The sequence below is a fragment of the Scylla paramamosain genome, unplaced genomic scaffold, assembly GCF_035594125.1.
Source record: "Scylla paramamosain isolate STU-SP2022 unplaced genomic scaffold, ASM3559412v1 Contig1, whole genome shotgun sequence".
NCBI classification, from domain to species: Eukaryota; Metazoa; Arthropoda; class Malacostraca; order Decapoda; family Portunidae; genus Scylla; species Scylla paramamosain.
In genome coordinates, this window is record NW_026973666.1 from 3,467,501 (window position 1) to 3,485,000 (window position 17,500).

General features: G+C 42.0%; 2 protein-coding genes across 5 annotated transcripts in view; one reads left to right on the forward strand and one right to left on the reverse strand.

The window, feature by feature from the left end:
* LOC135095669 (WD repeat-containing protein 26-like) overlaps positions 1 to 13,853 on the forward strand; it is a 21,456-nt gene extending 7,603 nt beyond the window's left edge. Inside the window, 7 exon segments of the mRNA XM_063996651.1 lie at positions 32 to 217; positions 884 to 1,009; positions 1,157 to 1,240; positions 1,476 to 1,672; positions 1,896 to 2,104; positions 2,394 to 2,612; positions 5,236 to 13,853. Coding sequence (XP_063852721.1) covers positions 32 to 217; positions 884 to 1,009; positions 1,157 to 1,240; positions 1,476 to 1,672; positions 1,896 to 2,104; positions 2,394 to 2,612; positions 5,236 to 5,291 — 1,077 coding nt within the window. The 3' untranslated portion in view covers positions 5,292 to 13,853.
* A 180-nt stretch (positions 13,854 to 14,033) lies between these two features.
* Positions 14,034 to 17,500, reverse strand: part of LOC135095670 (charged multivesicular body protein 7-like) — a 5,619-nt gene continuing 2,152 nt past the window's right edge. For 3 of the 4 annotated variants that reach the window (XM_063996654.1, XM_063996652.1, XM_063996653.1), the window contains exons 3-10: positions 17,462 to 17,500; positions 16,970 to 17,153; positions 16,606 to 16,852; positions 16,127 to 16,248; positions 15,872 to 15,987; positions 15,296 to 15,401; positions 14,754 to 14,895; positions 14,034 to 14,384 (exon numbers count right to left, since the gene is read on the reverse strand). The exon at positions 17,462 to 17,500 is cut by the window's right edge and continues 35 nt beyond it. In XM_063996654.1, the coding sequence (XP_063852724.1) occupies positions 14,308 to 14,384; positions 14,754 to 14,895; positions 15,296 to 15,401; positions 15,872 to 15,987; positions 16,127 to 16,248; positions 16,606 to 16,852; positions 16,970 to 17,153; positions 17,462 to 17,500 (1,033 nt within the window). In that variant the 3' untranslated portion in view covers positions 14,034 to 14,307. The remainder of the gene's footprint in view (positions 14,385 to 14,753; positions 14,896 to 15,295; positions 15,402 to 15,871; positions 15,988 to 16,126; positions 16,249 to 16,605; positions 16,853 to 16,969; positions 17,154 to 17,461) is intronic. The other variant, XM_063996655.1, reaches the window with a different exon arrangement.

The following is a 17,500-nucleotide window of genomic DNA, read 5'->3' on the forward strand; positions in this document are numbered from 1 at the left end:
ACCTAACCTAACCTGTACCTCTATTCCACAGGTGTTAGGGTCAGGTGGGTCACTGCTTACGGACCACTCCTGCCCACGTAATGCCTTCCCCGGAACGACCATCCAGGTGTTGTCGGACCACTGCGATGAGGTGTGGATCGCGCGGTTCAGTCCGGATGGGTTCAAGCTGGCCACTGGTTCAAAAGACTCCACTGTCATCATTTGGGAAGTTGATCCTGTGAGTTGCTTTATTTAGTTGATTTGGGGTCTTGGTTGGGTGAGGTTTGTGTGTGTATCTCTTGTTCATAGTGTAGAAATCTTGTTAATCTGTCACTAGAACCATAAAAACACCCTTAAAAACCCACATCTCCAGTTAATAATGTAGAAATCTTGTTAATCTGTCACTAGAACCATAAAAACACCCTTAAAAACTTGTGTTACTTATCATTTCTCTTGTTCATAGTATAGAAATCCTGTTAATCGGTCACCAGAACCTTAAAATTACCCTTAAAAACTCACATCACTTATTATTTCTCCAGTTAATAATGTAGAAATCTTGTTAATCTGTCACTAGAACCATAAAAACACCCTTAAAAACCCACATCATTTATTGTTTCTTGAATCAATATAGTCTTCATTGATCTATATACACAAGCTGGCAATCCCACACAGGGCGGCCCAGACAAGGCACCACACACACACACACACACACACACACACACACACACACACACACACACACACACACACACACACTTTTCAGATAACATAAAACTTGTAGGCAACATAACAGCTATATAACAAAAAAGAAAAGACCCTGTTTAGTTAGCGAGTAATTAAAGAAACACACCTGGTACCAATGAATAATGTTGTAATGCTCTCCCCCCACCACCCGCCCCCACAGGAGACGCTTACAGTCACCCGCCGCTTCACGCTGGACGGACATTCATATGGGGTAGTGTACCTCGCCTGGAGCCCCGACAGCACCAAGCTCATTGTGTGTCTGCAAGAGGAGGCCGCCGAGCTTATGGTAGGCTTTTGTCGGGTGTGTGTGTGTGTGTGTGTGTGTGTTATATTGCATTGTTTTGAGTTTATATACCAATATAATGATGGTAATAATCTGAATGTGTGTGTGTGTGTGTGTGTGTGTGTGTGTGTGTGTGTGTGTGTGTTGCAGGTCTGGGACACAGAGAGAGGGGAGCAGATCTGCAAGGTGTCCAACTCCCCGGATGACTCCCTCACCTGCGCTGCCTGGCATAAGGTGCGTCCGTCTGTCTGTCTCTGTGTGTGTTGACATTTTGAAAGATTAACATAAAACAACACAAAATTTAACCTAACCTAATGTACCCCAAAACACATGAGATTCAAGTACATTTGTGTGTGTGTGTGTGTGTGTGTGTGAAAATTTTGAAGCATTGACAAAAAAATAGCATTCAATTTAACCAAACCTAACCAAACCAATCCATTCATTCTATCTAACCTAACCCGCACCCCAGGACTCAAGACGGTTCGTGTGCGGGGGTATGCGGGGTCAGTTCTACCAGTGTGACCTGAACGGGCAGATCCTGGACTCCTGGGAGGGGGTGCGGGTACAATGCCTGGCCATACAGAATGACGGGAAGACTGTGCTGGCCTCCGACACACACCACCGCATCAGAGGCTACCATTTCGACGAGGTGCAGGATCACAATATGTAAGTGTTGTGGTGTTGTGGTGGTGGTGGTGGTGCAGAAATCTTGTTAATCTGTCACTGGAACCACGAATAAACCTGTTAATCTGTCACTGAAACCACGAATAAACCTGTTAATCTGTCACTAGAACCACAAATACACTTGTTAATCTGTCACTGGAATCTTAAATACACCTGTTAATCTTTCACTAGACCCATAAATAGATCTAACCTAACCTAACCACAGCATCCAAGAGGACCACAGCATCATGTCGTTCACGCTGGACCTGACGGGAAACTATGCCCTGCTGAACGTGGCGAACCAGGGGGTGCACCTTTGGGACCTTCGGAATAGGACCCTGGTTCGCAAATTCCGCGGCCTCACACAGGGCCACTACACCATCCACTCCTGCTTCGGGGGAGAGTACCAGAACTTCATTGCCTCAGGGAGTGAAGGTATGTAGGGGTAGAGTAATGGGGTGGGGTTGTAGGGGGGAGTTTGGGGTGTTTTGGGGTGTGTTTGTCTGTTGTGGGGTGTTTGGGATGTTTTGGGGTGTTTTTGTGTTTGTTTTGGGATGTTTGGGTGTGTTTTGGGGTGTTTGGGAGTTTGTTTGTGTTTGTTTTGGGATGTTTAGGGATATTTGGGATGTGTTTGCATCTATTTTGGAGTGTTTAGGGATGTTTTGAGGTGTGTTCCTAACCTAATCTGCCCTAACCTAACCTAATCTACCTTAACCCCTGGCAGACAACAAGGTGTACATCTGGCACCACAAGAGGGAGCTGCCAGTGGTGACCCTATCTGGACACACCCGCACTGTTAACTGTGTCACCTGGAACCCCGTGTACCCATCCATGATCGCTTCTGTGTCCGATGACGCCACCGTGCGAATATGGGGACCCGCACCACAGTACAGAGGCAACAGCTCCACCAGAACACAGAACGGCACTAGCTCCGCCTCCAACGGTAATGCTGTGGGGGGGTGTGCGGGTGGGGGGTGGCTGGGGAGGTGTGTGGGTGTGGTTGGTGGTGGAGAGGTGTGTGGGTGTAGTGGTGGGGTGGAGAGGTGTGTGTGGGTGTGTCAGTGTGTTGTATGGTGGCTTGGGTTGCATTGTGTGGGTGTCGGGTGTGTTTGGTTAAGACTGTGTTGTGCTGTGTTGGGTGAAGTTGTGTTGTGTAGGTATGTAGTAGTGTTAGGTTAGGCTGTGTTGTGTTGTGTGGGTGTCGGGTGTGTTAGGTTAAGACTGTGTTGTGCTGTGTTGGGTTAGGTGTGTTGTGTGAGTGTGTTGGGTGAAGCTGTACATCCAGTCTCATCACTTCAGAGGGATTTATCAGTCTGTCATGAGCTTGTCTTCAAAAACACCTTACTCTCTCACCACCACTATTTTCCAAGGCCACAGATAATTAGCTAGATTCTCATGACTTTCTCCTGTTAATAATGTAGAAATCTTGTTAACCTGTCACTAGAACCACAAAAACATCTTTAAAAACCCGTGCTACTTCAACTAGAGCCTTCTGGAAAGTAGTGGAGATGTAGCACAGACGTTTTTCAAAATATGGTGTTTAGTATAGCAAAAAATAGCATTACTGTGAGGCTGTAATGTGGAGAGAGAGAGAGAGAGAGAGAGAGAGAGAGAGAGAGAGAGAGAGAGAGAGAGAGAGAGAGAGAGAGAGGTATAACACAGATCACCCTCACACACACACACACACACACCAGAAGCAGAGCAACACAAACACTCATTAACTCACAACCACATAAGGCAATACATCAGCTGGCATTCCTCACGTTTCTCCTTTTGTTTAGTTTATGCTAGTGTTTGGCAAGCAGGGAGTTGACCTCTTATCCAGACTGATTTGTTGCAGATCCTCAGAGTGTGGGATGAGGCGGCGTTGACCAGGAGAAGGAGAGATGATGATGATGATGATGAAGGAGGAGGAGGAGGAGAAGAGAGGTAGTCATTGTAAACACCATGGCTTGTGTTCTCAAACGCTTGGGCATCTTAACTTTTCACAGGCTCTGGAAGTTACTGGGGTCTTTCAAGGGGTTTGGTTGAAGTTTCTAGGTTTTTCAAAGGGTCTTGTTGAAGTTATTGGGGTTTTTCAAAGGGTCTTATTAAAGTTATTGGGGTTTTTCAAAGGGTCTTGTTGAAGTTACTGGGTTTTTCAAAGGGTCTTGTTGAAGTTATTGGGGTTTTTCAAAGGGTCTTGTTGAAGTTATTGGGGTTTTTCAAAGGGTCTTGTTGAAGTTATTGGGGTTTTTCAAAGGGTCTTGTTGAAGTTACTGGGGTTTTTCAAGGGGTCTAGTTACTGGGGATTTTTCAATGGGTCTAGTTGAAGTTACTGGGGGTTTTTAAAAGATGTAGTTGAAGTACCTGAGGGTTTTCAAAGGGTCCAGTTGAAGTTACTGGGGTTTTTCAAGGGATCTAGTTGAAATCACTGGGGTTTTTAAGTGTCTAATGGAAGTCTAATTGGAAGTATGATAAACAATATAAGCCATCTTTCCAAACAGTTTAAAGGAAGCCCAAAGCGTTTGAGAGGGCCAGCCAGTCCCTGTCTTGCCCCACTGAGAGACAGACTGGCACAGGCCGGGAGCGACTGGTGGGGGCTACACACACTCAGAAAATCATCATTGCAGTGCCTCCAACAAGCTTCACACTGAACAACCTGGGCCTGTATTCTGAAACACTGCTCTCTTGCCGCGAATATTTTCCAAGGCCACGGAGATGATCAGCCGGGTTCCCACAAGTGTTTCTCTGGTTGATATTGTGGGAAGGTTATCAGTCTGCCACTAGAGCCATAAAAAACAGCTATTTCTTACATCCTTCCCTTACCAATCACTCTTGATACATCTTTACTTGTTCCACAGCCACAGCTAATCTTTAAATTAATAGAAACTGCAAAATTGACTTTTTTTTGTGACAAACTTTCTTGTAGATGCTTATAAAGACTTCACGCATTGCTTCTGGTGCTGATAATTCTCTCACATCGCAGTGAAGGAGTTAACAACCCCAGCAACTTCAATCCGAGGCCTTTGAAAATAGCAGGGCTGTGACGCAGAATTGTTTCAGAATACAAGCCGTGGACGTGTCGGCAGGGTTGGTAAGCATGGTCAGCTAAAGCAACCAGTGTGTCATGGGGCATCACTGTGGCAGCCCTGATCCCGGTGCCTCATTAACCCACACAGGTGCAGCCTTGCCAGACACACAGGGGTGCCAACAGGGTGCAGGTCGCCGCCAGCTTAACACCACAGTTGCTCTGACTGGCGAGTTGTCAATTGGTTTGGGTGTGAGGCAGCCCTTGCAATGATTACTTAATGTGATTGTGGGCACTTTAATGACCTGGTGAGTGAGTGATGAGGAATATATGTTGGAAAAACAGTAGTGAAGTGAGGAGGTGGAGGATGAAGAGGAAAAGGAGTGTTGAATGTATTAAGACCAATCACGAAGTCAGTCAGGTGGTTTACAAGTGAGCACCGGCCTGTACCCTGCTACCACGGCCCCCCCTCCCCCCTCCTTGGTGTGTGCTTGCCGGCGGTGACTGGTGGTGCCTTGCCGAGTGTGTGCCTCACCCCTGTGTCTCTTGTCCCCAGGGAGAGAGTCCGAATCTCCGACTCACGCCTTCCTTAGCAACGGAGCGGCCGTCTAGTGCTCACACGGGCGGACAGACAGACAGACAGACAGTCCCAGCCCCCGCCACACGCCACACACTCAATATCTCGTCGTCAAGCCGCCGGTGCTGCCCCAGAACACCCCAGAACACCCCAGTAACCCCAGTACAGTGCCACAGGGGTGTACACAGTGCCGTAATACAGTGAACCTTTGACGTTTGGTTTTTAGTCTGCTCCTCTCGTCCCGTCAGAGGGCAGGCGTGTGTTGGCCTCTCGGGGCGCCCTCGCCTTCACGTGTGTGGCCGGCGTGAGGGGCGGGTGTGTGCGTGTGTGTGTTGCTCTGGTGTGCTGGACGTTTTGCTAACCGTTACGTTGTCGGCTGGTTTTTCTGTTACTTTTTTTGGGTGTTGAAAGTTCCTCCGAGTCTGCCAGGATGAACCGTCTGTGTCGCCGGGACCCCCTCACCTGCAGCCTGCACTCACCACTCACCACTCTCAGGAGAAACTGCCCTGCTGTGTCTCCCCGGATGAATATTGATCCTCACATCGCCAGGACCTCCTCAGTATCTGCCCTCCACTTCGCAAGACCTCTTCAACTTATCTTAATCCTCACCTGCCTCGATCTTTACATTTCCAGGACCTCTCCAACTCGTCTTAGCACCCTGTATCTTACCTATCCTGGCCACCACACCCACAGGACCTCTTAAACTCTTCTTAGCCTTCACTATCTTCCCTATCTAGACCTCCACACCCACAAGATCTCTTCAACTCGTCTTAACCTTCACTGTCTTCCCTACCCTGGCTTCCACACCCACAAGATATCTTCAACTCCTCTTAATCTTCACTGTCTTCTCTACCCTGTCCTCCACATCCTCAGAACCTCCTCAGTACCTCTTAATACCTTACCAGAACACACCCAGCTCTCCTTCAGTACCTCACGTCTCACCCAAACACTCTTAACACACTCCTACACTCGCCCAGTCAGTGAAGAAGTCTTGTTACGTAACTTCCTTCTCGTCGACGAAGGATGCAAGAACAATCAACGTTTTCATATCCTTCCTTTGTTCTTCCTTCATCTTCTTCCACGACTTCATTTACTGCATATCATACCTCACCTCTCATCCTCTGCCCAGCTTGGTGTGTTCATAATGTGTGTGTGTGTGTGTGTGTGTGTGTGTGTGTGTGTGTGTTTCTCTCTCATTCTCATAAACTTTCATCTTTCTCCATTTGTTTCCTCCTCCTCCTCCTCTTCCTCCTCCTCCTCCTCCTCCTCCTCCTCCTCCTCCTCCTCCTCCTCCTCCTCCTCCTCCAGCCAGCCAGCCAGCCCCTACAACAAGTGTAAATAAGAATCATGTCGTCTGCCTCTCGGAACATTACTCTGTGTGTGTGTGTGTGTGTGTGTGTGTGCGTGTGTGTGCGTGTGTGATTCCCCTTGGCCACTCTTCCCTCTACTGCAGTGGAAGTTGAAGCCACGTGGCCCCCATGTGTGGAGTTGAATCATCCACTCACCCACTGTCTTGAATCTGAAGTGGAGACAAGTGGAGAGTGTAAGATTTAAGTTTGTCATTATTATTGTTTTTTTTCTTGTGTAAATATGTTTTTTTGTACTTGTAATGTATTGTAGAGGAAGGAAAGGTTACTGTAGGACCTGTGTGTGGGGCTGACATGTTACAGGCAACGCGAGGGACTTGTAATTGTAGCTGTGCATGGAGTTTTGTATTGCCTGTAGTACCACGGCTCAGACTGGACTTGTAGAGGGAGAAAACGCCAACATTGAAAAACTCATGGATAGATCTGGAGGTAACGGTGAAGAAAAAGGGAAAAAAAGAACTTGGAGAGAGAAGATGCTAAATTTGCAAACTATTACAGACAGATCTTGAGGTAACAATGAAGAGAAGAGAAAAAAAGAACTTGTAGAGAGAGAAAACAATAAACTTAGCAACTTTTAAAGACAGATTTTGAGGTAATGGTGAAGAGAAGAGAGAGAAAATAATAAACTTAGCAATTTTAAAGACAGATTTTGAGGTAACAATGAAGAGAAGAGAGAAAAACAACTTGTAGAGAGAGAAAACAATAAACTTAGCAACTTTTAAAGACAGATTTTGAGGTAATGGTGAAGAGAAGAGAGAGAAAAAGAACTTGCAGAAAGAGGAGAAAATAAACCTAAGAATTTATAAGGACAGGACTTGAAATTACAGTGGAGATACAAACAACAATACAAAAAACTGATGTAACCTGTGAATTTTTATGTACCTCTCAGGATATATACCAGAAAGAGAGAGAGAGAGGGAAAAGAACTTGAAGAGAGAGAAATTTTTGAAGACAAGACAAGGCAACCAGCAATACAAACCCTGATGTAACTTGTGGATTTAGTTACCTCGTAAAATACAACAAAAATGTACAAGAATTTATGAAGATGACAAGAGTTGTGAGTATAGGAAGGAATTAATGGAGGAAGAAGTGAAGTTTAGATGAAAGAGAAAATATTAGTGACTTGTAATGGAGAATGAAAAGCTTACAAAGGAAATGACAGGAAGTTTATCAGCACTGGGTGGAAAAAAGGCTTAAGTGGTTTTGTTTGAGAATAAAAAGCTTAAAGAGGAAATTCCGATATGTTGTGAGTACTGGACGTAAAGAACATAAGCTTACGGGAAGAACAAGAATGCGTATCAAAAAATAAATAAATAAAATAACTAATCAAAGAAATGTGAAAATTGAAAATAGATAAATGAAAAAAGAAAATCAGTTTGTAGGAGTCAAAAGGAGAAGAAGAAGAACCAACAACAACAACAACAACAATAAAAGAAGAAATAGATAAAAAGAAGAGAATTAACTAACCAAAGAAACATGAAAAGAAGAAAAAGAAATAAAAAAATCAGAAATTTCAGTTTGTACCACTCAGAAGAAGAAGAAGAACAACAACAACAACAACAACAACAGTAAAACAAGAAATAAATAAAAAAAAGAGAATTAACTAACCAAAGAAACATGAAAATAAGAAAAAGAAATAAAAAAATCAAATTTCAGTTTGTACCACTCAGAAGAAGAAGAAGAAGAGCAACAACAACAACAACAACAACAATAAAACAGAAGAAATAAATAAAAAAGAAGAGAACTAATCAAAGAAACATGAAAAAAAAGAAATGATAAAAAAATAAACTAGAAATTTCAGTTTGTACCACTCAAGAAGAAGAAGCAACAACAAGAACAAGAACAACAACAACAACAACAACAAGAACCATAAACAACACAGGACATTTTTACGATAATTTACCACATTATTTTCTTATTACCACCTTACGTCCATAAATCAGCTAAGCTCTTTGTTATTATCAGCTTTCACTGCCTCCTCAGACCACATAATACTGCCCTCTCACTCTCTCTTCCTTTGTGTGTTGTTGTGTTTGCCAGAGGTGCTGTGTTTGTCTGTCTGTGGAAACTGTGCTGTGTGGCAAAATGTTTCCTTGTTACTCTCTCTCTCTCTCTCTCTCTCTCTCTCTCTCTCTCTCTCTCTCTCTCTCTCTCTCTCTCTCTCTCTCTCTCTCTTTCTCTCTCTCTCTCTTAGGTTGAATATTACAAAGGCGACTGTATCTTATCCAGTACTCAAGTGTTAAGCTGCCAGTACCTCAAGACACAGAAGGTTAAGTTATGTCTAGAAGAATACAGTGGTGGTGTTGGTAAAGGTCGTCAGATTGTTAGATGTTTAAGAAGTGAGAGAAAACTGTTTATTTCTAGTGTTTGGGGTTTGTCAAGTGTTAAATTGTCAGTATCTTAAGACACACAGAAGGTTGATTTATGTATGAAAGAAACAGTGATGATGGTAAAGTCTGTCAGATTGTTAGATGTTTAAGAAGTGAGAGAAAACTGTTTATTTCTAGTGTTTGGGGTTTGTCAAGGTTAAATTGTCAGTATCTTGAGACACACAGAAGGTTCATTTATGTATAGAAAGAAGAGTGGTGCAGGCATTGATAGAAACTTAGAAATTACGTCAAATGTTTATATTTCTCGTTACCCAGTATGTAATGGGTAGTACACTGTCAATACGCCAAGATGTACAGAAGGTTAAGTTACGTATGGAAGGAACAGTGATGCAGGTGTTAATAGAGACTTAGAATTACGTTGAATGTTACAAAGGTGACTGAGAACATTGTATCTTTTGTGTCTGAATGTTTTAAGTGGTACAGTCTCAATGCCTCAAGATATACAGAAGGTTAGATTGTATAGAGACAAGACCACAGATGTATTGGTAAAGATTTAGATTGTCAAATGATAGGAAGACAAAGAAACGTATGTATTTCTCTCAGTATACGTGAAGTAATAGATTGTAAACACCCACAGACATACAGGTTAGGTTACGTATAGAAATGAGACCAGAAAAGTATTGGTAAAGGTTAAGATTGTCAAATGATAGAAAGACAAAGAAAGGTATGTATTTCTCCCAGTATACGAGAAGTGGTGCATTGTAAACACCCACAGACATACAGGTTAAGTTACGTATAGAAACGAGACCATAAACGTATTGGTCATAAACGTATTGGTAAAGGTCAAGATTGCCAAGTGATAGAAAGTAGACAAAGAAAAGCATTATTTCTGTCCAGTATACGTGAAGTGGTACATTCTGAACACCCATAGACACACAGGTTAGGTTAGGTATAGAGAGAAGAATAGAGAGGGAACCAGTGATAGATAAGATTGTCAGATGCTAGAAAATAAACAACAAACAACACTTAGAATACATTATAAACACCCAAAGACATACAAAAGACTAGATAAACATAGAACCAATGACTAATTGAGGCATTAAAAAAACACACACCAATATTACACCAAGCCACATCTCACTGCACTAAAAAAACATACAATTAACTTACGTATATTTATAAGAAAACTAAGATTAACCCCAAAACTGTAAATACGTATTTTCTGAAGGGACGTTCTCTCCTGTCCGAGCGATTAACTGATTTCTAGTTCGCCGCATGATGTGTTAGTAATAAGTGTGTTTTAACGTGTGTGTGTTGAACAAGAGAGAGATTTTAAGTAGTGTGGTTTGCTTGGCTTGGATTGATAGAGAGGTGAGAAGGAGGTGGTGGTGGTGGTGATGGTGATGGTGGTGGTGACTGCTAATGTTTGGATGTGAATAATGATAATAGTGGTGTTTGAAAGGAAAGTGAGAATATGATGATGATAATTACGTTTGATGGAGATAAAAAGGAGAAAATAATTGTTTAGGAAAATAATGATGATGATGATGAAGATGAAGACGTAAAATGATAAGACAAAATGAGAATGTGAATTAATGATAATGACAGATGATGAGGAAATGAAGTAATGATGAATAGAGGAAGAAAATTGATGATGATGATGGTGGTGGTGGTGATGCTTATAAAAACTAATTTGAAGCTCGATGACTGAAAATGTTCCAGAATTTTTTTTTTTTTTTTTTTTTTTTTTTTTTTTTTTTTTTTTAGATTTGATGGTTCTTTTTTGTTTGTTTGTTTGTTTGATGTGTCGGTGGTTCTTTTGTGGATTTTTTTATGTTTCTTTGTTTTCATTTCTTTTTATTTGTAAATGGTGTATATAAATTGTGTTTGTGTGGAAAAAAATAAATGAAATGGTCAAACTTTGTAATGCATGGAAGGGAAATTAAATGACTCTTCAAAGTACATAAGGAAATAAGGAAAAATATTGAACCACTTTGAAAACTTGACAAAAAAAGGAAAAAAAACAAAGGAAAGAAAATCGCATGAACATTTTTAAATATACAAGAGGAAAGACGAAAAAAAAGTAATTGTACTATAAAGGAATGACGTAAAAAGACTGAATTTGAGGAAGGAAGGAAAGAAAGGAAAGAATTACAGATTTGATTTTCATTGCATATTTTTTTGAGTGACGGAAAAAAATATGTGAATGATTTGAAAGACAATTGTTGGAGGCTGTAATGAGAGTGGAGTAGAAGAGAGAAGAGAGACATAAATTAAATAAACTCTTAATATAACACAACAATATATAGAAAGAGATATTTATGTTACTTGAGAAAAAAAATATTGAACTGAAATTAAGTTGGAAATAGAAATTGTTTTGTGAATAAACAATAAATAAACAATAAATATTACGCAATAAAAACTGACGAGACATTTACATAGCTTGAAAAAAAAAAAATATTGCAACAGAAAAATGAAGATCAGCTGGAAATTAAACATGTAGTGAGAGAGAGACAGAGAGAGAGAGAGAGAGAGAGAGAGAGAGAGAGAGAGAGAGAGCAAAATAAAACATTCAAAACCTAAACAACAATAACTAGGTTTTTATACAGCTTGAAGAAAAAGAATATTGTAACACAGAAAGAAAGTAAAATAAGAACAAATGATTAATGGAATGTAATGAGAAAGACAAGCAAAATAAGACACAAATTTTACGTACTAATAATGAAAGGTGTTTACGTTTAAGGGAAAAAAAAATATATAACAGAAGGAAATGAAAGTAAGAACAGGTAATTAATGGAACCTATAATGAGAGAGAAGCAAATTAAGACACTGGAATTTTACGTACCAATAAAGAAAGATATTTATGCTTCTTAAGGGAAACAAAAATATATATTGTAACATTAAAAGGAAGAAAAATAAGAAAAGGTAACTATTGAAACTTGTATTGAAGATAAAGTAGAAGAGAGAGAGAGAGAGAGAGAGAGAGAGAGAGAGAGACTGAAGTTTGCTGTACCAATAAGCAGAGGAGGAGTTGCTTACGTAGCTCGACTTGGCAAGGTTGTCTGCTGTTCACAACATTTTCTGGATTAATTTTCGACATTTTTTTTTTTGTTGCATTATTTCTTTTATTTTTTTTATTTACTTTTTTTACTGTGGATTAAAAACAAAATGTGAATAATGAATGATGTTTTGTTTATGTATGTATGTAAGTATTTTTTTTTATATTTCAATTTGTTAGTTACCATATGTTATTGTACTCATAGTTAACACACACACACACACACACACACACACACACACACACACAGTTCACAATCATTAGAGTAAGAAACTACAGGTATGATTCTTCACCTCAGTACGAAAATATAGAGCTTTGTCAATGAGCGCTTGGTGAGGGTTAGGTTGTGTCAGGTCAGGTCAGGTCAGGTTGAATCAGGTCATTTGTATCATAGAATTGTAATGTTATCACTACCTTGTGTCTGTCCTTACACACACACACACACACACACACACACAGATATATTATTGTTAGTATATTGAAAAAGAGAAAGGCTGATAATTTGAGAGAAGAAAAAAGACATCTGAACAAACACACACACACACACACACACACACACACGAATCTATATTGAAAAAGAGAGAAGCTGAATATTTTACAGAAAAGTGCAGAGAAAGAAAACAAAACACACACACACACACACACAGAGGTCAGGTCACGCAGTCCCCACACACCAGGTCCTGTCAAGGCGGTGGTGAAGGTGTTGGGTGGCAGTTTTGTGAGGTTTTGTCAGCTTGTTTACGAGGTGATGTCCTGCCACCGTTAAGGCTTGAAATACTATAGATCCTTTGGTTTTGTTTTTTTGTCTGAGATTAACAACAACAACAATAACAACAAAAAAAAGGTCATTGTAGATATTCTTGGTATTTTTCGTGTTTTTATTTTTTTTGCTATTTTGTATTTTGTATTTGTTGTGTCCGACTGACTAATTCTTTTGTCGTTTGTATTTCTGCAAGTTTGTGTTTTGTGGGTTCATAGCTGACTGATTAAACCTTTTTTTTCTTTCTTTTACATATAACACAATGCCATTAGAGCTTTACTAGTTTAAAATAATAATAATAATAATAATAATATTAATAATAATAATAATAATAATAAATAAACCTATATTTTCAAATCAAAGAGTATAAAGAATGTTACAATATAAATAGTCTTAGCAACTACTACTATTACTACTACTACTACAACTACTACTACTACTACAACTACTACTACAACTACAGTATAACAACAAGAAGTACTGATAGTTATTTCAATGGAGGTTTTTCTTAAGTCAGTCAAATAATTTCAGTGCCAACCCAATTTTTTGTGGTACAAGCAACGAATAATACCATCACCAGCACCACACAGACAGACAGACAGCCTCGGCACACTCCTACGTCCCTCTTGGCGGCCAGGCTTGTTATGCCACACACACACACACACAGACACACACAGACACACACACAGGCACTGCAGTCCACCATCAGTGACCGGGGTGTGGTGGTGTGTGGCAGTGGTGTGGTGGTGCCGTGAAGGAGAGGCACTGGTTCGTTGGGCGGGCACGGCGGCACTGGTCGGAGCTGCACAGATTACGGTGTGTGGTGTTGCTGTGTTGCCGCCGCTGCTGCTCGACTCTACAAGCTTAATAGATGACGTGTTTGCCTTATTCATAATTGGTACCAAGTAAAGTGTGTAAGGTGTTTTTATATGAAGTGTGTTGTTAGGGAGTTGATATTGTCAGATGTATGTACGTGTGTATGTGTGCGTGTGTCTGCGTCTCTCTTGTTGTTGGCGAGACACTCCTTTTTCTCACCATTGTAAGGGTCGGTAGTTTTTTATGAAAATAAAGTTATGCTACTTCATGTTTTGTCCTTCCCTGGCACTGTGTGAGGCGCTGGCACCCTCTGTGTGTCTGTTTGTTTGTTGTTTGTTTGTTTGTTGATGGTGTTTCCTTCAGATGGTGTACACTCCTCACCTCTATCATCTCTTCTGTCTATTCAAGCATCTATACTTCTTTGAGGATACCTTTACTTATAAACATTTATCAATTATTTTTTATTCAAACATCAATTTTTCAATCATTTTGTTGTGTCCTTGAAGCATTAGCAATAAATATCTTCTGTGTAATATTTCACCCCATTAACTTCATTGTGCTAAGCTGTGTGTGTGTGTGTGTGTGTGTGTGTGTGTTAGTAAGGCACCCATTTCTCCCTTAGTAGCCCACATGATGAAGACAATTTAAAAACACTATAGCTAAATTGTGCTTGGCTGCGTGCCTGTGTGTGTGTGTGTGTGTGTTGTTAAGGCCCTCAGCTCACAGGGAGAGTCTTTGGGCAGGCACAGTGCTGGTGGGTAGAGGTGGTTCGGTAGGTACGTCTGGAAGTCTCGGCTCTGTGGGAGGATGCAGGACTGAGTCAAGGTGAGGAAAATGTTGAATTATAATGTGTCTCTCTCTCTCTCTCTCTTTTTCTCTCGTTTTTCTTGCAATGATGGTAAGCTTGCAATGATAAGTAAGCTTTTTTTTTTTTATGTTATTTTGGTGTTTCCTTGTTCCTGTTATCTGCTCCTCCTCCTCCTCTTCATCCCCTTCTTATTGTATCTTCATTTTCCTCTTTATTCAACTATATCCCTTCTTCTATTCTGTCATTTCATTTTTCTTCTCTTCCTCCAATTCCTCCTATACCAGACCACCACCTCCTCCTCCTCCTCCTTCAAACACCATCACCACCACTACCTGCACCATTACTACCCCACACTCACCCAGTTCTGCCTCTCCTGTCATTCTTGTCTCCTCTCCAGCAGCCAATAGCAGCCCTTCCAGTTCGTCCTCCAATCCAGTCAGGTCTTCAGCTACAGGATTGCTGGACACAAGGGCATTAAGGTCCTCGCATTCTTCCAGGACCTAAAATGAGAGCCCTTTAGTTAGTGTGATGCTGGCAAAGATATTAGGGTTAGTAAGCGAGATAAGTCATTAAATTTGCTTTCTCTATCTCTCTCAGTGGTACAGAGGATATGACAGGGGTGACTAAGAGGGGGTCTGATGGAGGTCTTCAAGTGGTACAGGGGACATGACAGAAGGGTGACTAAGAGGGTCTGGTGGAGGTCTTCGAGTGGTACAGGGGACAGAAGGGTGACTAAGAAGGGGTCTGGTGGAGGTCTTCAAGTGGTACAGGGGACATGACAGAAGGGTGACTAAGAGGGTCTGGTGGAGGTCTTCGAGTGGTACAGGGGACAGAAGGGTGACTAAGAAGGGGTCTGGTGGAGGTCTTCAAGTGGTATAAGATGCTGTTTGGTCTTGTTACCTGTTGCAGATCATCGAGAGTAGTGGCGGCTGCGTCAGGGGAGGTATCACCAGCTAGGGCCGTCCTCAGGGCCTCCACACCCCCCTTCAGGGCACCCAGCACCTGCCTGTAGAAGGAACGAGTGAGGAAGAGAGGCCTATAGTGTCAATCCCTGTATGTACATGCCTACCTGCCTGTTTTCACCTGTCACCTCCATCTTGTCTAGTCTTCCAAAACTCCCTATTGACTCAGCACTCACAGCCCCATTACTGAGTCTCCTCCAATCATCCAACACTTCACTTCAGAGTCAATTCCGTCCTGTCTCTTTCTTGAAATGTGTTTTTTACGTCTTGAGTCAATTATTTCTTGTCCTGTCCTTATTACTGACCCTGGGAATTTTGTTGATGTAGTAATTAAAGCCAGAGAGAGAGAGAGATAGAGATAGAAAGAGACAGAGCAAGGAATTCTGAAGATACACTCAATTACTGACGCTGAGAATTTCACTTGTATCTCCTTTGCTACATCATCATTATTCTGTCTCCAGCTGACACCCCCTCACCCTTGTCCCCCCCCATCACTGCCCACACCTGGCCTCACCTGTTGGTCTCCACGTCATCCAGGTGGTGCTGCCAAGACACCAGGTTCTCCAGCACACCCAGCTGCGTCACCACAGATTTGTCGACGCGCTTTTTTCTCCGCAGCAGAAAGAGAGCCTGCAACCGTACACACCTTGGTAAAATGAGAGAGAGAGAGAGAGAGAGAGAGAGAGAACAGCAAAAACACGAAAAAACACAGACAAACTTACTTATTAACACAAACACACACACACACGCGCATTCCTCCCCGTCCTACCTCAGTCTTAGCCCCACGACTCAGGGCAATTTTAGCCTGGCAGCGAAGGGCCTCACGCTCCTCCTCCAGTGCCTTCAGACTCCTCTCCACCCTCTCCCTGGCTTCTCGCAGATCACTTTTGGCTGTAGGGACGTGTTGAAGTTAGTGCAAGAGAGAGGGAGGGTGTTGAGAGAGCGTTACTGGGTGTGTGTGTGTGTGTGTGTGTGTGTGTGTGTAAGAAAGATTAATAAGTGTTACTAGGTGTGTGAAATGTGGTTGGGAAAGTTAGATTAGGTTAAAGTAAAGAACGACATCCCAGAACACCCCAAAACACCCAAAAAAATACCCCAAAACACCCCAAAAACACTCCCAAACACCCAAAACACCCCAAAACACTCCCAAACATCCCAAAAACACCTCAAAACACCCCAAAAACACTCCCAAACACCCCAAAAACACCCCAAACTCATCCCAATCACCCCCAATCACCCCACACTCACCTAGCTCCTCTGGCAACACCTCTGGTCTAGCTGCATCCCCTGGACTGGCAAACTTAACATACAAAGTTCCATGATGTAAGACTGTAGCAGCCCTTCCTTGTGCTACCAATGTCTTCACCACTAATTCCAGGTTTTCCAGAGTCCCAACTGCCTCTCTTACAAGGCTGTGTAGGTCCTTGAGGGTGATGAGGAGAGTGTCGGAGCTTCTCTTGTTCCATACTGTCTCCACTACCCTGCCGCACATTTCCTGCAAGTTTAGCGCTGGTTACTGATACTGGTTGGTGATACAGGGCGTTGTGGCTACTGAAACACACACACACACACACTCACGCACTCACACGCACTCATATACATACACACACACCTGCAACACAGCCTGGCACACCAACACAGTATTGCCAAGTGTATTCAGCCCCACAAAGTACTTCACATTGCCCCAAAGCATGTGTGCAGGCTGGACCACAAGGACACGGCAGCCCCATCCCACCCAGGTTTCTTGTTTGTGGTCCGTGAAGTTTAGTTGGTTCATGGGTACGATTTCACCCTGCCTGGGGAGAGAGGGAGTGGGAGAATAGGTGGATGTGAAAGTATAGGTGATCTGAAATGAAAGAGAAAAAAGGTGTGTGTGTGTGTGTGTGTATGTGTGTGTGTGTGTGTGAGATAGAATGTGCATATGAAACTGATTAATTTGATTGTTAATTGTAAGAAGAAATGAGATTATGGAAATATTATAAAAGTGTAAAAAAGATCAATTTAAACGTAAAGGCCATGAATGGTTATAAGATTCAGTTATACCAAAAGTATTCACACACACACACACACACACACACACACACACACACACACACACACTCACCTCATCATAAGTTGCAACACCTGTGGGAGGCAAACAGGG